Raw genomic sequence first — 21,979 nt, 5'->3', positions numbered from 1 at the left:
TCTCCTCCCACACTAACTAGAGCCAACATGTCAACAACAATAGAAAAATGGTAGAGTGTGACTTCTGAGGCTATGTTATAAAAGACACTGCCGCTTCCGCCTTGCTCTTTCCTAGATCATTCAGTCTGAGGGAAGAGAGCTGCTGTGTCTTTAAGACACCCAAACAGCCCTGTGGAGAGGCCCAGGAGCTGAGGCCTCACTCCAAGAGCCGGCATCAGCTTCTCAGCAACATCAAGAGATCCCCAACCAGAACCACCCAGTCAAGCTGTTCCTGAATTCCCGACCCACAGAAACTAGGTGAGCAATCAATGCTTACCCTTGTCGTCAGCGGTCCAGTGTTGGGATAATTTGCTACACAGCAATGCATAATACACTGGGTTATATATTCCAACTTTGGGAGTATATGCCAGAAAACCTGACCAAGACTTCAGCTAGGGGGGCTTCCCTGGTGGCGCAGTGGTTGAGAGTCTGCCTGCCAATGCAGGGGACACGGGTTCAAGCCCTGGTCCGGGAAGATCCCACATGCCGCGGAGCAACTAGGCCCGTGAGCCACAATTACTGAGCCTGTGCGTCTGGAGCCTGTGCTCCGCAACAAGAGAGGCTGCGAGAGTGAGAGGCCCGCGCACCGCGATGAAGAGTGGCCCCCGCTTGCCACAACTGGAGAAAGCCCTCTCACAGAAACTAAGACCCAACATAGCCAAAAATAAATAAATAAATAAATAAATTAAAAAAAAAAAAAAAAAAAAAGACTTCAGCTAGGAAATATGAACGTAAAGTATTTAGTGCGTCCTGCCTTTTTAGTGGGAACAGATAATGCTTTCACTATGAGTCAGAAACAGATAGCAGGCAGCAGACTCAGTTTGAGAAATGAAGTATAAGTATGGTGGTACAGGCCAGCTCCAAGAGTTGTAAAATGCTTAATATATAACCTACAGCTTAGAAACGGTGTGTGAAAGTTTTCTGATTCAAAAGAAAGCAAGCCAGCACTTACGGAGATATTGTGATTTTAGTGTCTGTGTCTTGCTCAATTTTTTTAAGGTTTCTTCCTTCCTTACCAATAAGACGTCCTACAAAGTTATTATGGGCTAAAATCTTCAAGGGAATCTCTTCTGTGCTGTAAAGAAAGAAAGAAACAAATAAAAAGGCCATCAAATCAGGGTAAGTAAACCTACTGTAGGGTAAAAAGACAATATTCATTCATTAAACATTTACTTCCTACCTACCATATAGGAAGAATTCTGCTAGGTATAGTTTAAAGCTTGCTGACCATTAGCCTACATTCTAGCAATGCATGAATAGAGGGGGTGAAAAAACACTGACAAGTATTTGGATAGGAGTTAATTTTTAAAAGTTTCCTTTTATTCATCTCAGGGAATGTCTTCCAAAAATGGATTCTGTTAGCTCTTTGAAAACACCTTACTCAAACCCATATTCTGAAACCCTGAGTACCAGAACACCACGTACAAATGCAAACCAGTGTGATTTCAGAATAATTTTAAAATACACTCCTGGAGGTAACATGCACAATTTATAGAGGGAAACAGAAGAAACTCAACAGTGGTTACACCTTGGGCAAAGAGTATAAGAGCAAGAAGGGACGGCTTTCACTTTTCATTTTGTACCTTTCTGAATTTCCAAGTCATATATGTAGCATTGTTTGAAAATGTCATTGGGGTTATCTGAATGGTGGGCTTTTTCTTTACTTTTCTCTGTACTAAAAAAGAATTTTAATCTTATAATACAGCAACATATAATATACCTTATAATTAAAATATATGTAATATATTTCAAAGGTCCCTACAAATTAAATGTTAGTCATTAGGTCCCCAAGCTAAGTCCAGCATCTTACTCTGGATCCTACTTTCAGCACACCACTGTGTTGGATGCTACAAGCAGCAGAGAACCCAACCTCTGCTCAAGGCTCCTGTGCAAAAGATACTTAGAGTTTCAACCTGAAACGCCCCAGTCAATCTCCAGTTTACCGTAGCACAAGATTCGGGATTTCCTCACCTCCATACTCCCTGCTGCTGCAGGGGAGGCTGGGCAGACATGGACAGAGCTCCAGCGAGCTCCAAGTAAAGGAGTAAGGATTTGGGGTCCCTGCTTTGGGTAAATCCCGGGGATACTTCTTGGACCTTAGGTGAGTTTCCTGTGACACCCAATTGCCTTCTTTTACAGCTAGACGGTTCCCATTACACCACTCACAAGATATCCAAACATGAATGAAAACAAAATATTTAAAAGACTTATGCTTTATAACCAAATCAATAGTGCCAACCCTCTGTCGCTCTTTGGGACAGCATTTCTCTTTCTTTGTTGGCAATTCCCAAGAACTGTGTCACAGAATTCCAAAATAAGACAGTGTAAATATCAGCCTCTTCACGGGGTAATCCTCTTTACTCACAATTTTATATCTTGAGCTTCTTTATGCATAATCTCCAGAATAGACTTACAAGCCGCAGAGGTGCCCTCAGGGGTAGAGAGAATAGTAATTGACTTCTCAGCAGCACCTGCATTCTCTTTACGATGGACATCAATTCTTCCGGTGGGCACAAAGGGAGAGGAAAACAAGAGCTGTAAGCATGTATTCACAATAGAGTCTGTAATTACCAACTTTGAAGTCACAGCACTTCCGGGCAAAGAGTGGATGACTCACTCCCCTCAAAAGCATCAAGTCTTGATAAGCTGTCACCATGGATGAGACCAATTTTAATTCCAGGAGTACTCCCCTCTCTTTGCTCATGCAGGGGCATCTTTTCATTCTGCCCAAGCTGCATGTGCTTAATTTTCCTTTTAGGTGCCACAGGTCAAACATCTCACGTCCGGGAGCCTGGGTTCAAACAAAAGGCTTTCTTCTGCTCTAAAACCAAGGGGGACGGGAACACAAGCCAAGAGGACTGGGGCTGGAATTCCACAAGCCACGTGGAGCTTCTGATTCTATACTGTATGTCCACCATCCGTCACATGTGGGGATTTCGCTCCTCTGTTTCCTCTGGCAGGGCTCTTTCTACATTTTGCCTCCTTGAGAGAGGAAGGTGCGCAACAAATAGTGATGGGATTGGAACCCAAAGATATGGCAATTCCACTTCAAAGAAAAGCAAATGGCCAATAAACACAAAACGATGTTCCATCTCACTGGTCATTAAAACAAGGTGTCATTTTCTTCTAGGCCTGCGAGCATGTTAATGGATGAAATCAAGTGCTGGCAAGAGGATGCGCATCTGGGCATGGCCACCCTTCTGGTGCGGTGCAGAGTACAGAGCAAACTGCCAGGACCTTAGAGCTGAGCTGCTTATGATCTTTTTTTTTTTTAATTATTATTTATTTTATTTTATTATTTTTGGCTGTGTTGGGTGTCTTCGTTTCTGTGCGAGGGCTTTCTCTAGTTGTGGCAAGTGGGGGCCACTCTTCATCGTGGTGCACGGGCCTCTCACCATCGTGGCCTCTCTTGTTGCGGAGCACAAGCTCCAGACGCGCAGGCTCAGTAGTTGTGGCTCACGGGCCCAGTTGCTCCGCGGCATGTGGGATCCTCCCAGACCAGGGCTCGAACCCGTGTCCCCTGCATTGGCAGGCAGATTCTCAACCACTGCGCCACCAGGGAAGCCCCCATACTTATGATCTTTTGACCTAAGAATCCTACTTCTCGTAAAGCCTCCTACAGATGTAGTCTCATACATGGGCCAAGACGGGTGTTTTTCACCCTTTGCAGTATTGACATCTCGGATCAGACTAGTGCTCTGCTGTGGAGGCTGTCCCGTGCATTGTAGGACGTTCAGCAGCATCCCTGGCCTCTGCCCACTAGATGCCAGTGGCACCCCCCGTCTCATGCAGATGTGACAACCAAAAATGTCTCCAGACATTGCCGAACGTCTGCAGGGGGGACCACTACTGCTTGAAAATCACTAGTGCAGGAATGTTCACTGTAGCACTATTTGTAACAGAAAGAAAGTTGGAATTACCTTTGAAATACCTCTCAGGAAGAAACAGTTGAATAACATTACATCCATACTATACAGCTGTTTGAAAACATGTGGTTAAATTACAGGTGCCAACATAGTTAGAGGTCCTTGATCTTATGTGAAAAAAAATGCAATACATACCATGGTATGATTTCTCATTTAAAGCTACACATGTTAGTAGCTACAAGGAACGAGTCCTGTAAAGACATATCCTCAACTTAACAGTGGTCACCTTGGGGGTTAAGATGAAGATTAGCTCTTTGTTTTTATTTTTTTAATGTACATACTTGTACGTTTTGAATTAAATACAAAAATAAGTCTTCTGTTTAAAAAGTACAAGAAAGAAAATCAACTATCAAAAAAAAAAAAAAACTGTGTTCAGGGAAAATTAAGTACTGGTGAGTTCCCTTGGCCACTCAAACACTAGATGAAGAGCTGTGTAACTCGTGGTCATGAGAAGGACCACTTCATCCTGCCAAGAAAATCAAGGCCTGGATTTCATTTTCCTAAATGTCTGATTGAAAACTGAAGATTCATCTCAGAATTAAAACCTGTAACTAAAAATTAAGGCAATGTAGAAGTGAAACAAATAAGGGATATCTAGAAATAACCAATAAAAGAAGTATCTTAGATAACGGTTCTGATCTCAGGAACCATCTTGCAGTCACTGGTTTCAATCCCCAATCACTGTAAGTATTGTCTCTCTTCTAGTAGGTAACATGTTCATCTCCCTCCTCCCGGTTTATTTCTACCTGCTCACTGTGTTAAGGATTACTAAACTCTGATCGTCTGAGAGAAGGTGATGTTGCTTTACAGATTAGGGTAGCCCTGCGAGGCCATTCCAGAAACAGAAGATCTGATAATGACTAGTTTCAATGGCAAGAGTTAATTAAATCCGCTGGCAGAGCTGCAAGTGAATCATCGGATACAACAAAAATTGCTCCCCTTCCCTCTCCATCCTCCATCTTCCTGCTTAAATAAAACAAACAGTTCAATTTAAATCACAGAAGCTCTTTCCTCCGACAAGGAAATGAGTAGCTTTAAAAGGAACAACTTTAATCTGCCATGTGACAAGGATGGTAAACCACTGAATTATTAGTTTCTGCAGGTAACGGGGAATCAAGGGAAGCAAGAAGCCCTTAAATTTTAATATTAAAACCAGGCAAATTTAAGATGAAAACTGATTAGGCTATGGTTCAGTTGTCTTCCCCACACTCTACATTATGAAGTCAAAGCCACTGAGTTTGCACAAAGGTAACCAACACCCAGCAACTCCTGCTTCAAAGCAGGGGAAGGCAGGACCAGATGTCACTCCACAGGGGAGTGGGTACGCAACCACCACTAGACACAGTTCGTTTGTTTCTGCGTGAGAAATGAGTCAGCTAGCTCAAGGCAGGCATGGTGCCTGTGATGAACATGGATAGCCTCGTAAGCCTGTTGGAACAAACACGTAGGCAAGGTATACACAGCACAAGGTATAGTCGCACTTTCTGAAAAAGACTCTGCTTAACTCCTTGAACCACACAAAATAATAATTTTTCTTACTAAATTTAAAAAGCAAAATGATCCACAGTCATCTCTGTAGCTGGCCCAGGGGCCATTTCCCTACCCTTTTGTATAGAATGACACAAGAGAGGTTTGTACACACAGCCTTTTCTCCCTAATACACCCACAGTTCTTCAGGAAATATGGCAGCAGCTGTCCCAGAGATGTGCCTGGTAGCAATTTACAGAACTAAGGGTGAGGACAGAATTCATTACCAAGTTTCTTTGGGTCAAAATCTTCACTACAGCATAACAGGATGGTTACTAAAGCAAACAGGATGGTTACTAAAGCAAAACAATGAATATATAATCACTGGAGCTTCAAAACTGAGAAAGTCCCTTAGATGTATTTTAAGGGCATTAAATATAATTCACATATAGTTATTTCACTCATTTGACAAATATGAGACCCACCTACATATAAGGCAACATGCCCACCACTGGGGCTACAGTGGTAAATAAAAACAAATAGCTCCTGCTTTCTACTCCTAAAAAGTTAGCGTCAAGGTTTGATGGAGAATCTTCTAATTCCTCAAAATCTGCAAATTAAAACTATCAAACAACATCCTAAAGAAACAACCATTCTAACTACATGACTTAAACACAGGATAACTATGGACCATAGCTGAATGATTCTTCACTGAAGTAAAAGCAAGACTGAAAAACTATCTCTGTACTGGACCCAGAAAATTACTTCCAAAAGCACTGAAGGCAGTTATAACTGGAGGTCAGAGTGGAGATGGGAGAGCAGAGAACCTAGAAGCTGCCCTTTTGTTTATCAGGGCCTCCCTCGTCAGGAGTGGATTAAGTATCATTTGTTTTCCATTCATGTGTGAAAATTTGAAGTTCCCTTTGAGATTAAGGTTTAGCCCCAGGTTTATATGAAATGAACACTAAGATATCAAATCACGGGAATTCCCTGGTGGCGCAGTGGATAAGAATCCGCCTGCCAATGCAGGGGACATGGGTTCGATCCCTGGTCCGGGAAGATCCCACATGCCGCAGAGCAACTAAGCCCGTGCGCCACAACTACTGAGCCTGCGCTCTAGAGCCTTCGAGCCACAACTACTGAAGCCCGTGCTCCACACCAAGAGAAGCCACCGCAATGAGAAGCCTGTGCACCGCAACGAAGAGTAGCCCCCGCTCACCGCAACTAGAGAAAGCCCACGTGCAACCCACCGCAGCCATAAATAAATAAACAAATACATTTATTTTATTGATTTATTAAAAATAAAAAGTATATCAAATCACAAAGATTTTCCGGATTCCCAAGTACCATACAAGAAGGGACCATCATCATCATGAAGTACCAAGACAACCTACTCTGTTATTAAGATCCAAAGGGGAAAGCATGAAGGCCCCCCACACACTCAGGAATACTCACTTAGACTGGGTCTGTTTGGTAATGTTCCGAATGGTAGCACCTTCTTTTCCTATAATGGCTCCAACGAACTGGGTGGGAACCAGCAGACGTAGAGGCAAGTCGCACGGTTTCTGCTTGGACATGGATCCTGGAGACCCCTGCCGCGATGAGCCCCTCTGCCCAAACCCACGGCGACCTCGGGGCTGCTGCGAGGGGCTCTGCTGGGCAGCCATTTCGTCAGGGATGTAGGCCACTTTCAGTGTGAAGTTCTCCAGCTGGAATCCATTCAGTTTGTCTAAAGCTCTGAAAGTTGACAAGGAGCAGGGGGTGGGAAGAGGAACCGAGCTATAAAACAAACCTTTCAGCAAAGCAGTACCCACCTCTTCCACTCAGGATTACTGGCCCTAAAACTTCTGAATAAAGCCACTCAAGAAGTAGCAAACCCAGAACACACATTAACACTTCCCCACCCCCCGACCTGCACTTTTCCTTTGAAGGACACATAGGAAAGACCAACAAGATCCCAATCATACAGGAAAACAAAGTATCAAGAAATTTCTGTCACCATTGCCAACCCTCCAAGACCCTTCCCAGAGTAACTGTTAACTGTGATAACTTCTGCAAACGGGCCAGTTCTTTCCATATGTTCACACAGGTGTGTACATGTTCAGTACCCTCTTTAAAAGCATAACTGAGATCATGATATACATAGTCTTGTGACTTGCTTTTTTTCCAAATACAATACATCTTGGGATATTTCCATGTGATTTTTGTATCAGAGGGCATTCTTTTCTAATGTATATATAACTGAATCACTTTGCTATGCAGCAGAAGTTAACACAACATTGTAAATCAACTATACTTCAATTTTTAAAAAGTAGCTAAAGATGGCATTCTTTTCATAAGCTTCACAGGTGATAGAAGGCACACAGCAAAACTTGTTTTACCAATGCCCTGATACAAGAACCTTAAGTTAACACATTTTTCGTTGCTTCTTCCCTCTCCCCTTTTTTCTTAAGGAATATGTGGATTAAGGGCCCTAAAATATTTTGGCTATTTCTAAAGGAAGACAACAACAGCTGAGTGATTTTATTAATATCAATGATGTATATTTATTACAGGAAGTTGGAATTACAGAAGTTTCAACCAATTAGATATTCATTCAAAGTAACCCTTTTTTTTTTTTTGCCCACACTGGGCAGCTTGTGGCATCTTAGTTCCCCAGCCAGGGATCGAACCAGTGCCCTCAGCAGTGAAAGCGCAGAGTCCTAACCACTGGACCGCCAAGGAATTCCCCATTCAAAGCAACTTTAAACCTTTTAAAAGCCCAGAAGAGGGCTTCCCTGGTGGCGCAGTGGTTGAGAATCTGCCTGCCAATGCAGGGGACACGGGTTCGAGCCCTGGTCTGGGAAGATCCCACATGCCGCGGAGCAACTGGGCCCGTGAGCCACAATTACTGAGGCTGCGCGTCTGGAGCCTGTGCTCCGCAACAAGAGAGGCCACGATAGTGAGAGGCCCGCGCACCGCGATGAAGAGTGGTCCCCACTTGCCGCAACTAGAGAAAGCCCTCGCACAGAAACGAAGACTCAACACAGCCATAAATAAATAAATAAATAAAAGAACGTGAATTTCTTTAAAAAAACAAAAAAACAAAACAAAACAAAAAAAGCCCAGAAGAAACAGATCATTGAAGGTTCTTTCAGAGACATAAAGAAAGCCAAGCCCAATGTAGGAATCAACTATACCTACAGGCATAAAAGGCAATACAGTCCTTAGTAACATCCTTTCCCACTATAAAATTGAGTACTGCCAGCTTCAGAAGAGGGTAAGTAAAGTTTGATTCTGGAATTAAGTCAGTAATGTTATCAAAAAAAGTAATTAGCTTCTTTCTTGAGTGAGAGAGGCAGGCAGACAGACGTCCTTCTCCACGGGAATAAACAGAGATAAACATGTAAGTCACCAGATGCTTTTATGTATTCTGGGGCTAACCAGATACGGTCATGTGTGTCCCAAGAAACAACTCTGTCAAATTGGCATAAACTGTAATTCCAAACTTCACTGTGCTGCTTTAAAAAGATTTCTTGGAGGGGAAAGGAAAAGATTCTCTCACTTGGGAGGTCAGATAGCACAGTGCTCCAGGACCCGGTGCGCAGTATGGGTCCCAAAGGCCCTAAACTCAGGCTGCTCCTGTCAGAGAGGAGACAGCACGCACTGTGTATATCCCACTGCTAACTGCCAAGGAAGCAGGGTTCCCAACCCCTCAGCCCACAGTGCTCCAAACTTGGACACAGCTAGCTGAAGGTACAGGAGTAACTTAACTGCAAGCAATGACTTTCTCATGACTGAAGATTCCAAGTTTCTGAATTTTAAGTCAACCACTATAACCTTTCTATGCACAAAGCTTAATATTCAGCTATACCATTTGGTGGTCTGCTGAGTTCAGGGGAAACCTTAATAGTATTTTCACCAACCCTACTGTAACATGCAAGACGTGTGATCAACAACTGTCATCATAATTACTCAAAACATATGCGTTCAGCTCAACAGAACTCAAGGATGTTTATCCCACATGTGTACTACTCAGGATGCTGTTTCTCATCATTACTTGCCTCTGCTCTGATGCAATTTTAACAGTCATTCAGAAGATGGTGAGTAGTTTTGCTAGGTGGTAGCTCTTAATTGCATTGCTAAGTTTATTGGGATAGATCACAGTGTAGGACTGAAAGGGCCTTGAGAGAAAGAATAAGTAGTTTATCTCAAGGATGAGAGAGTAAGAAGAACTGAGACCCAGAGAAGTTAAATTTATCCAATGGTACACACATACAGAGCTGAGCAGTGAAAAAGAGAGACCCAAATTCTAGCCCAGCTTGAAGACTAAGTAGCCATGGAACCCTGGAAAAGTCGTTCTGTTGTTTGGCATTAGCCTAGATTTATGGTCCCTTTCAACTCTAAATTCCATGTCTAAGATCTCTTTTTCTTATTCCTAGACCCCACTGCTGGGTATCTCATAGATCCTAACAAAATGAGGCTTAGCCATTATTGAAAAGTCATACCATTCCATTTTCTCCTTGTACCAAGAATAAGAGGCTGAGACATACAATTCAGCAATAATTACCAAAAGCCTGATAATACCACTGCAGGGATGCACCTTAAGGAAACAATTATGGACAAAGCCCATATATTTACCCACAAAAGACTTCATTACTAAACTAGTTCTAAAGGCAAAAAAACTGCAAACAACCTAGATGCCCAGTAGAGGACTTGGCTACATAGACTGTGGTAGGGATGAAATACCAGATAGAGATTACTAATAGTATAAATACAGTTAATGCAAAGACAACCTGCACAACTCTATAGAATGATCTTTAGCATTTTAAAAGTTGTAACGCATGGACAAAGTCAAACAAACTTGATGGCAAATTTCACAGTGGTTATCTCTGAATGGCAAAAAGGGCAACACATTTCTTTGTCTGTTGTTTCTTTTTCCAGAATAAATCTTCTATTTACATAATTTTCCAAGCCTAAGGGTAAATATCCTCCCTTTAGCCATCAGCCAAGTTGTTTCAAACACTTCTGTGTGTACCCAATACAAATCTTCAAACTGATATAAAAAGATATGCAATAATAGCTTCAATATATAAACTATATTCCTATTCCCCAACAAAAAAAAACACACACCAGAAATAAGAACCCCCTGGACAACAAGGTCCTACTGTATAGCACAGGGAACTATATTCAATGTCCTGGGATAAACCATAATGGAAAAGAACATAAAAAAGAATACATATATATATATAAAACTGAGTCACTTTGCTGTACAGCAGAAATTAACACAGCATTGTTAAATCAACTACACTTCAATTTTAAAAAATAAAAAATAAAATAAAATGCCAAATTTATCTTTAGAAAAACCTCCTCAGATAATAAACAGCCCCAACTACAAAAACAGAAAAGAAATAAGAACGCTAAAAAAAGAGAACTAAACACCTACAAATTCTGAAGGGTTATTTCTTTGTCACCCATTACAAATCTTCCAATGAACACTGCCTTTGTTATCTGAGCATCCCCGGAAGATGCAAGGAATAGGTATTCCAGAGACCCAAGTCTCTCTTGCTTCCAGGAACAAGAAACACTAAATAATACTCCTGTTTTTTTGTTTTTTAATAAAGTGCTTTGATCTTTTTTTTAAATTCATATTTTTAATTAATTTTTTTAAATTTATTTATTTATTTTTGGCTGCATTGGGTCTTCATTGCTGTGCGTGGGCACTCTCTAGTTGCAGCAAGCAGGGGCTACTCTTCATTGTGGTGCGCAGGCTTCTCATTGTGGTGGTCTCTCTCGTTGTAGAGCACAGGCTCTAGGCATGCGGGCTCTAGAGCGCAGGCTCAGTAGTTGTGGTGCACAGGCTTGTTGCTCTGCGGCATGTGGGATCTTCCTGGACCAGGGCTCGAACCCATGTCCCCTGTATTGGCAGGTGGATTCTTAACCACTGTGCCACCAGGGAAGCCCCATACTCCTGGTTTTAATAATTTATTTTTTAAGTTTTCATTATTTTTACTCATGTATTATTTTAGTAAATTAGTAATTTGAGGCTCGAGGTTAAAGCAAATGCATGCATTTCCTAGTAATACTGGCACTGTTAACCTTTGATTTTTTCTTAGCCACAAGATGGCAGGAATTTCCATGTTAAATTCTTAGAGACATAGCCTTATTGAAGAATGCTCTAAAAAGTGTCATTCATAGAGCTTAAAAAGAGGCTTTTGAACTTGGTCCCTAACACCTGAGGGTCAGTGGCCAGTCATTATCTGAAATGAAGTATCCTGTACAATAACGGGGTGTTATCAACAGCAGTGAAAAATGTTGGGAAAATGTGTAATAGTTGCTAACTTAGGAACTCTTACCACCTTCCCATTTTACACATAGGGTTGAATTAGAACAGTTTAAGTTGACCAGAGTCACAGCTAGAGAAGTGGCACAGGAAGTCCATTCCATGGAATTGGACTCTGGAATGTCTCCTCTTAACCTCCACGCTCTACTCACTCCTGCACAAGCACATCCCGGTTACAGAGATGCCCACGTAACAGATGCTACGGAAAAAAAGAAGTCAGCTGAGAATGTCACCTCAGCCCTTATCACCTAAAGAAGTGAGCTACGGATGGCTGCAATGGAAAAGGCAAGAAGAAATCATGCCAGATTAGTTTAGGCAACAGTCTTGCAGGAGCTCAGAGAACAGGCTCTCAGGGTTCAGCAGAGCAAGGTCTGGATGGACCAGCCTTCCCCAGCTCAAGCCAAATCTAGCTGTTCTTTAGGTGCCCAGAAGCAGTGGGTTGAACAAGAATTATTATTTACAGTAAATTATTATTTACTGTAAATTATCAAATTTACATTTGATGAGACCACTGTCTATAAATATGAGCATATATGCATGAATATATTAGTTTCTTGTCAGACCTCATTTTGTAGCTGAAAAACTGAAGCTCAGAGAGGTCAAGATTACAGTCAGAGCTGCCTGACTTCAGGGTGCATGCCTTCTCCACTACATCGAATGCCTCTCAAATAAAATTAATTCTCCTCAAAGAATGATAATGCACTTCACATCTTTTTAAAAAAACTTACTAGAAAACTTTAATAGTTTTCATAACATTGTACACAAAATTGATTTGTCCATTCTTTAAATCTATTAACTTTCTCTGAATACTCACTTATTTTCTAATTCTCTTTGATCTTTGGAATTCTTGAGAGGGAGACAACGCAGTATTCCTAGAAGGAAACTCAACTTGGACAGGAATTAAATCAGGTGATCCCTCTCCAAATACTTTTCCAGCACTGGAAGGCCCATCCTTGAGGACAGAGACTTTGCCTTTATGCACTGGCAACTTTTGGTCAATAACTGGTACTCAATAAATGTTAACGGGTTGACTACTAGAATGAAGGACATGATGATTTGTTCATTCATTGAAATGCCCAATTTATTTGTTTAGATTATATAACTGCCTAAACGACAAACTCCTCACAGCCTTTTCGTCCCTCCTTGTGATCAACAGGATCCTGACAATCTCTAACAATCACTACGAAGTGCTTTTAGAATTAAAATGTCTCCACATTCAGCTTGCTGTCACGCTGAGAGTACCTTCAGCAGTCATTCTGCCTTGGCTAGCAGTCTGCCCTTCCCATGCCTGTACTCTTAATGCTTCGGAATTTTTACAGGGGGTTGTGGGTGCTAAATGTCAGCCAGTCCCCATGAAGGCTCACTCCAAACATCTGCAAAGCTATGTGGGTCTGTCTCCAACATGCGCTCTCCCGTACAGCCGTGTTAACTGTTAAATTAGACACTTCCCCTCTACCCAGCTAGCCTCACATAAACTGTCAAATAACACAACTGGGACAGGCCTCTGACAATCTCCAAATATCCTTGGGTTCATCATGCTGTCCCTTCTCTCCCATCTAACACAGAGTTGGCTCTACCAAGTAATATTTATTACAGCCTTTGTTAAGACTAACACGTGTAAATGAATGGAGCCCCTGTGTTCTCACTGCTCACTTTTACCCCCAATCTACTTCGGGTAAAAAATGTGAAATTTCCTTGTTATTCCTCTTATATCATGATTGAAGAATAAAGTTTGTGAGAAATCAGTTTGTTTTACAACATATACCACAACTTCTATAATGTCCTCACATAAACTGTTAACAATTTTTAAAATAAATGAACAATACAAACAGAAGGAAAAAATGAGTATTTTAAGATATATTAAGAGCCTCCACAGACATGGAGATCAGACTTGTGGTTGCCAAGGGGGGTGGGGGGGAGGGAGAGGGATGAACTGGGAATTTGGGGTTGGTAGATGCAAACTATTACATTTAGAATGGATAAACAACAAGGTCCTACTGTATAGCACAGGGAACTATATCCAATCTCCTGGGATAAACCATAATGGAAAAGAATATTTAAAAAAGAATGTAGATATATGTAAAACTGAGTCACTCTGCTGTACAGCAGAGGTGGTACAACATTGAAAATCAACTATACTTCAATTTAAAAAAATCAAAAAAAAATATTAAGAGTCTCATATTAAAACATTAAAAGTGAATCTCGAGTCTTGCTCCTGAGAAAGAAAAGTGAAATTAGCCTAATTAGATACTACTTTTCACCCACTTGATGGGCAAAGTTTGATAAAGCCCTGTGTTAGGGAGAATTAAGGAGAAATGGACTCACTCACAGTGCTGATGGGAATTTAAACTAGTTCAAGCTTTAGGAAGGATAACTCATCAATATCCAACAAAATTTTTTAAATGCACATCCATCTTGACTCAGCAAATCTACTTCTAGGAATGTAACCTATGGCTCTACTCGCACACTTGCAAAATGACTGCAAAAGGGATTCAATACATCATTGTTCATAACTGCAAGAGAACTAAAAATCCAATTTGGGAATAAGTCATTCCATATCCATACAATCAAGTTCTATGCAACTATAAGAGATATATTTACATGTATAAAACACTCAAATGTTATGGTATCATTTGGGTAAAAAGGAGGAAGAATACACACACGTACTGCTCTTCCACATGGTTATCTCCAAGGAAGGGAACAAGGTAGGTGGGAACAACACTGGGAGGAAGATCTGCACTACATACATCTTTAGACCTTTAAAATTCTGAACCATGTGAATATCACCAATTAAAAAAATAAAGTTCCACTTGTGTTATGCAAATTTCCAACTCTATCCCACCCCTATCTTTCTCTTCATAGTCCCTGCATGCGTGGGTACTGCCTGTGGTAACCTGGCTCTATTCCCACTCTTGCTGCTGGTTTCGCCTTTCCCCTTTAGGGCTCAGGGTCAGCCAGCACGGTCCTTTCTTTTCCCACACAGAGCACAGACAGTCTGTTCCTGCCTGCACTCTAGCTGGCGGTGGTCAAAATCTCCATGGTCTGCGGACACTCGGCACTGCTGGGCACCTTGCGTGCCATCCCTCCACGTTTGTGTTCTGAGCAGATCAGTCAAAAGCAGTATTGGTGGGGTCCTCATTTCCTCTCTCTAGTGGTCAGTCAGTTCATTAGATTATTCCCAAGCCTACAGAATTATCTTTTCCTAGGGAAGATTTTTTTTGATCTGTGAAACTTTGCCTATTGCGTCGGAATATATTTTTTTCCACCAAATTACATGAATCCCACTTCTGCACACTCCTACATGACAACAGTAATCAGAAAAATCAGCGAACAAGGAAACTTAACATTTAACACTGGTTGTTAGTTTAACACATGATAAACTTACCAGCTTTGGGCAAAACAGCAACAATATATGTTATCATAACCAATAATAAGGGGAAAAAAGTCTTTAATGTCATTTGGCAATGATACCCAGGCCCAGAGCTTTTTGCCCACAGGATGCAATTCAGCTTCATACTATGTCACTATATTCTTGGCATTAAAGATATACTGAAAATGTAATAAAAACTTTAACCAATGTAGGTTCTTATTAGACATTCAAACTTAAAAAGAATTGCAAGGTCAAACTTTGCAAAATAAAGTTTATGTCTGCTACCCACCAGCCCAAAATATAAGTACTATATTTAACCTAGTTATTACACAGAGATTAAAAGTTTCAAACTGCTTACTGTCTAGCTTGCTCCTTACTGGAATAGGTTACATTAACGACTGCAGTTTCCGAGTCAGTGTTCACTAGAGGAAGAAAAAAAATGAAGAGGAAAAAAAAGGTTAGTTTTCTTTCTGCTTTCTTCCTTTTACAAATTTGAAAGCAATTGAGAAGACATGTACCTTGCTCACAGCTTTCCACCACTCCATACTGGACTAGTAAACTATCCAGCACCTAGCAGGAGGGGGAGAGAAAATGACAAATTTTCAATTTCCCACGTTATTAACAAGGGCAGGAATAGGTTTTAAAATCACAAAGGAATTGTGATGGAAATGAGTCCCCCGCCCCCCAAAAAAATAATAACTGGGGTTTGGGCCTACAGAAGTGAGGGAAGGGCCCCATAGGGAGCATACGGTGGGTTTTTCTCTTCTGCCTCTCCCGAGGTCCCTGACTTCGAGCAGATTTAACCAAGAAGTATAGGGGCTCAGCAAAACATTCAAAGCTACAGCTGCTGGTTCCTGAGGCTGGAGGACAAGCAAGCATGTAATTCTCATACACACACCACCAACACATCATCACACTTCCTCCTTGTATAGCAAGTCACAAGACAAGGGCCCACGTTAAGTTTTGTCTTTAAGATGTTCCTTTTCAAAGAACTTCCTTTTACAGCTGGAACAGATGTATCGAAACAGACTACTCTCAAGGCAGGCTAGCAAAATGAAGAAAGATATTCTGCCTGGAGTCTTGAACTAAAGACTAATCTAAGTGGTTTATCAATTCTTGGACAGTAGAAAGTATAAAAAGAAATGAGTCTGTGCTGTCAGTCTTCTAAGCCTACACTGAGTTGGAAAAAGCACAGTTGGAAACTGTCTATCTTTCCCGTAGCTGCATTATTGCACATGCATGTTATTCTAATGAAAGGCTGTTAAAACAGCAACTGAATTTTATTATAGTATAAACTGCAGGTGTACATCTCATCCGTATAAACCAAATTCAACTATCATTCGCTTCCAAGAACTGTAACAGGTTTTTCTTGACAAGTAAAACAAAATAAACTTCTATTAATTTATAGTGAACCATTTACTCATCAATTTAATTGCAAAATTTGAAGGACACTCTCTTGAGAATGTTTTCTGGCCCCCAGGACACAGTAAACCATTAAGAAACTCACTATAAATAAGTTTTTATGGTAATTTCCTACTAAACTTTAAGCAAATTCTTCTAAAGCAATGTTTATCTTATGTGGTACCTTTCAGGCTTTTATTTTGTCTGCTGAGTCCAGACTGAAATCTATAGCAAGGTTTGTCTGGAGATGAACTTTTTATTTATTTATTTTTTCCATGTTAAATAAGGTTAACACCTATTTGTGAATGGAATGGTTAGTATTTTCATAGGTAAGTTTTGACATGGGGAATTTCCTGTGGGTGAGGTCTAGAAGCACAATGATCTTTGTCTCAAATTATAGCTACTGCTTAAATCATAAAGCTTAATTTTTTACTTTTAATTCAGAACACTGAACTGACTACATAAAATTTCATTTGTCTGTCCCAGCCATTAGAATGCATGCTCAGCATGAACAGGAAGTTTTTGTTCACTGTACTAGCCCCCAGCACATAAAATATACAGGCAGAAAAGGACATTCAAATAGTTCATAAATGAAGTGAAGCATTCTCAGGAGGAAGTACTAGTAGAGCTTATTAGGAACAGTACTGTTCATAACAGTGCTCACCTGTTTTAGAGGTAAGTCTGCTGTGAATGTAATGTTAAGAGACCTAATTTATAAAGGCCAAAAAATAGGAAACCGTTCACAATGCCATGCAAATAGATAGTATGCAACATGTAATGCCTTTAAAAAATTTTAAATAGCAATCTACTTACATTTTTAAAACTAAAAAAAAAATTTTAATACCAATAAATGTTTTCTGTGTAAATTAAAAAATTCTAACAAGGTATTCATTCCAACTTAAATAATTAAAGCAGCAGGAAAGGTACATCTACCATTTAAAATTTAGCTTTTAAATGAAAGCCACTCCAATAGTAGAGCTTTATGAAATTTGGGTACCTTGAGGGGCAGAGGTACGGAGGCAGCTAGAGATGGTGGAGGAGGCGTGTAGGAAGTAGGGGGTAAGTGCCAATTTAATAGATGTTAATTTAAATAAACATCATTCTTAATTCTTCCTAAAAGCTATTTGTTCACTAAATACGTTAGTCTCCACGTAGCTTACCTTACACTACATTAACTTTTACTACTACAGAGAAAACACTACAAAAGTTAAATACCCATGATTTATAAACAATGTTGACTAAACCTACAATAATGCTAATGAAACTAATGCCTCCAGAAGGCACACTGGCAAAGTGATATATGAATTATATATACATTGATATATGTATACACACAAATAGACACATATATTTATATGTGAATATATATATACACACAGACACAATTAATACAAGTAAATTTTTAACTTGAAAAAAACTGAGGAAATGTCCGTCAAATTTTTCACTGCATATATTATATATAAAGTTTAGTATGTTCAAAACAAAACTGCTTGTAAGAGTTAAACATTCTAAGTAATAATAAATGCTATTGGTTGTCAACTGTCCCATATGTAAAATCTCTAGAAATTAGAAACTACAGTCCTATCCACTAAAAATGGTAATTTTATTGTATGTAAATTAGCATCCCCATTTCCACAGCACCTTAGCTGACCTAATCCTCGAGATGAAAGTAATGTCATTTTATAATCTCTTCACCGATCTTTATTCTCCCACTAAACTAGTGATTTTTAACCATAGTGATGTGATTATTTGTCAGGTGTGTCACAAGGAACTTATTCCTAACAGTTATACTGGCTTCCATACTCCAGATAATTTATATGTGTATGATCATAGACCCCAATCCTCCTTGTTGGACGCATGTGTTTTAGAAGATGATGGGACAGTGTTGGTCATTACAGTCCAGGGGCCCCCTTCAGTGTGGCTCCTCCACACAGGGCTGCACTCGCTTCTAAACTTCGTAAGGGAAGGGACCATGTCTTAGTTACCCGTGAGCCAAACACTGAGGAACAAAAAAAGGTAAGGGAGGGGTTAAAAAGAAGCCACAGAATAGTTTTGGTCCTAAGCGCAAAGGAAACAAATTCCAGGTTCATTTAAAAGTCCATAGTAAAAATAATAATAATAATAATAAAAAGTCCATAGTGATATAAACAAGTAGGAATTTATCACAAATTCATATAAAAAAGATGCAGACGTGGAAAGTCACAAGCATTCTAAAAACCAGTAAAATTAAAATTAAAAGCAGGATATTTAACACTCTCCTGCCCCAGCACACCTTTCACTCACGCGCACGCACACACATACACACAGACCAGTAATCTCCTGAACACCAAAACCAGACTCAGACTTTGAGGAGGGGTTACAAGAAAGAAGTCATTCTGCCTATTCCTCATTTCAGCAGGGGCAGGAGAAAAGCCATCGGAGATGAAGGGAGCTTTCTTCAAATACAGCTCAACACATTATACAGAAACAGGAACCAGTTGTTGCCAGATATGGATAAAATCATCCCGGGAGCTTTGTTCTTTTACCTCTATCTATAGAAGACCAGCTACATTAATAAACAAAGAACAATTCTTTTTTTTTTTTTTTTTAATGTCTGAAACATTTATATTAACATATTTCCGAAAGAACAATTCTATATTCCACATCCCAATAGCATTTCTAATAAATAATGGTACAAATTTCAAATACAAGGTAGTTTTTAGAAATATCTACCTTAATGTAGATTGTTATACGATGTTACCATTATAATTGGGTAACATTCAAACCATTCCCTCTGAAAAGGACTTTCAACTCAAGGAGGTCAACATACACAGACCAGGTCCCTGACAACCTCACAAGCCATGTTGCACATCACCTTCATCACTGATAAAACCCAGAGGGAGGGAATTCCCTGGCAGTCCAGTGGTTAGGACCCCACACTTTCACTGCCGGGGCCCTGGTTCAATCCCTGGTTGGGGAACAAAAATCCCACAAGCCGCACAGCACGGCCAAAAAAAAGAAAAAAGAAAAAAAAAAAAACCACCCAGAGGGACTCTCAGCCTCCAGTGTAACACACAGACCTTCCAGACCTCCCAACTTTCTAGTCATCCTCAACTTTCACAAGTTACATCCTCTAACATAGGGAGGAGACTATAATTTAGGATTCCATAAAATTATGTGATCAGAGCGACCAAGAGAGAGAACAGTCCAAGCTACCATCCACTCACACACACCTCAAAGTCACAGAGAAAGATGAACACCAGAAGGGACCCTATTCAGGCAATGCTTGAGACCTGACACCTGTGCCCAAGCCCAATATTGAGTCCCTTTCTCCTCTGCTACTGCGTTTTACGGTAAGAGGCAACACCATCTACAGTTACGTACACCAGGAACGTTGCATTCAACCTTGTTAACTGCACCTGCATCTCCCTCAAGCTCATCAATAAAAGTCCACCTACATATGCTACCTCCTACCTATTGCTCTGGGCCTGCCAGCTGCTTTCTCTTCTGCCACCACCCTAGACCAAGCCTCCAGCATCTCTCTCTGGACTACGGCAACATGCTCCTAAGTTGTCTCCCATATTCATTTTGTTTCTAATTGTTCTCATAACAGACCGGCATCATCCAGGGTCACAGCCACTGGCTACATGTGGCTATTACACACTTTAAATGTGGCTAATCCACACCTGAGATGTGCTTAAGTGTAAAACAAACTGCATACTTTGAATACTTAGTACAAAAAATATAAAATCTCAATTTTTAAAATATTGATCACATTAAAATTGTAATATATTAGATATACTGCGTTAAATAAAATATTATCAAAATTAATTTTCACTTGTTTTCTCTCTTGCTCTTTTAACATGGCTTCTAGAAAATTTTAAACTATCCAATAGAAAGCCTGAATTAGCTTTCTATTGGATAGTACTGGGCTAGATGGATTTTTAAAAGCTGAGCTAATCAACTCATACCCCTGCTGTAAACTCTAAGAACTTCCCTTTGTATTTGGGATAGGATCCAAAGTCCCTAAAGACGACCTCCCTGGTGGTCCAGTGGTTAAGATCCCTGCAGGTTCGATCCCTGGTCGGGGAACTAGGATCCCACATGCCACATGGCGTGGCCAAAAAAAAAAACAACAAAAAGCAAAGTCTCTAATGAGTGCCCTGAAGGCCCCATGTGACCTGCCCATCATCTAATGGCACTCTCTCCTCTCCAACAACACTGGCCTTTTTTTAGTAATAAATTATGAGTGATAACATTTGAGTGCTTTCTAGCAGCAGCACTGTCCCAAATGTTTAATCTGTTTTAACTCAGTTAATCCACACAAATCCCATGAAGTAACATCCTATTTTATAGATGGGTAAGTTATGACATGGGGAAGTTAAACAGTATTTCAACTTGGATAGATGGTTAAGTGATGGAGAAATGATTTAAACCCCAGCTGTCAGATTCCAGAGCTCACACTCTTCACCACTCGGTCAAGTAAGCTACCGCATTTCCCCACACAATTAGAATAAAATATAATGGTACAGACTGAAAGCAATTTAACCCTTACTTTGCTGCAAGATCAAAATCATCCTTTGGTAGGCAAAGAACTTTATCAACTCCCAGGGTCAGTAAACTTCCCCACCCATGTTCCAAGTGCTCAACAGTTTATTTTTATGTACCTCAATCAGATGAAGATATTAACCAGCATTAACTTGTTCTATATTTTACTAAGAGAAATACTGGTTAAAAAAAAAAACACTCTAAATAACGCAAAGTTAGGGTCCCTTTTGACTAGGTAATAACTTCCCTACCAGTTACTCCACCAAGTGCTAAAAGAAACCACTGTCAGTTTGGTGGGTCTCTCCACATGTTTTTAGAAGTATGTGCTTAGGGACTTCCCTGGTGGCGCAGTGGTTAGGAATCTGCCTGCCAATGCACGGGACATGGGTTCGAGCCCTGGTCCAGGAAGATCCCACATGTCGCGGAGCAACTAAGCCCGTGCACCACAACTACTGAGCCTGCGCTCTAGAGCCCGCACGCCACAACTACTGAAGCCTGCGTGTCTAGAGCCCGTGCTCCGCAACAAGAGAAGCCACCGCAATGAGAAGCCCGCGCGTGGCAACAAAGACCCAACGCAGCCAAAAATAAATTAATTAATTAAAAAAAGAAAAGAAAGAAAAGACGCTTAAAACCATAAGTCATTAAGGAAATGCAAATCAAAATCACAATAAGATACCACTTCATACCCACTAGAATGGCTATAATTTAAAAAACAGCAATGAAAATAAAATGTCTTGGCAAGGATGTAGAAAAATTAGAACTTTCATACATTGCTGGGAGGAATGTAAAATAGTGCAGCCTCTATGGAAAACAGTATGGTAGTTCCTCAAAAAATAATAATAAAAAATAGAATTACCATATGATCCAACAATTTCACTTCTGGGTACCTACCCAGAAGAACTGCAAGCAGGGACTCAGAGATATTTG

General features: G+C 40.4%; 2 protein-coding genes across 4 annotated transcripts in view; one reads left to right on the top strand and one right to left on the bottom strand.

Annotated features, from left to right (window-relative positions):
* Positions 1–21,979, bottom strand: part of IGF2BP3 (insulin like growth factor 2 mRNA binding protein 3) — a 146,477-nt gene that overhangs the window by 23,773 nt on the left and 100,725 nt on the right. For all 3 annotated transcript variants that reach the window (XM_082472721.1, XM_082472723.1, XM_082472722.1), the window contains 5 exons: positions 15,643–15,694; positions 15,483–15,546; positions 6,888–7,169; positions 2,405–2,539; positions 992–1,114 (listed from right to left, as the gene is read on the bottom strand). In XM_082472721.1, coding sequence (XP_082328847.1) covers positions 992–1,114; positions 2,405–2,539; positions 6,888–7,169; positions 15,483–15,546; positions 15,643–15,694 — 656 coding nt within the window. The remainder of the gene's footprint in view (positions 1–991; positions 1,115–2,404; positions 2,540–6,887; positions 7,170–15,482; positions 15,547–15,642; positions 15,695–21,979) is intronic.
* The window catches only part of MALSU1 (mitochondrial assembly of ribosomal large subunit 1), a 124,347-nt gene that overhangs the window by 42,132 nt on the left and 60,236 nt on the right, over positions 1–21,979 (top strand). The window lies entirely within an intron of this gene.

The sequence above is a fragment of the Balaenoptera physalus genome, assembly GCF_965194825.1.
Source record: "Balaenoptera physalus genome assembly, chromosome: 8".
NCBI lineage: Eukaryota > Metazoa > Chordata > Mammalia > Artiodactyla > Balaenopteridae > Balaenoptera > Balaenoptera physalus.
The sequence above is the reverse complement of the archived record's forward strand: the minus strand, read 5'-3'. Positions and strand labels throughout refer to the sequence as shown.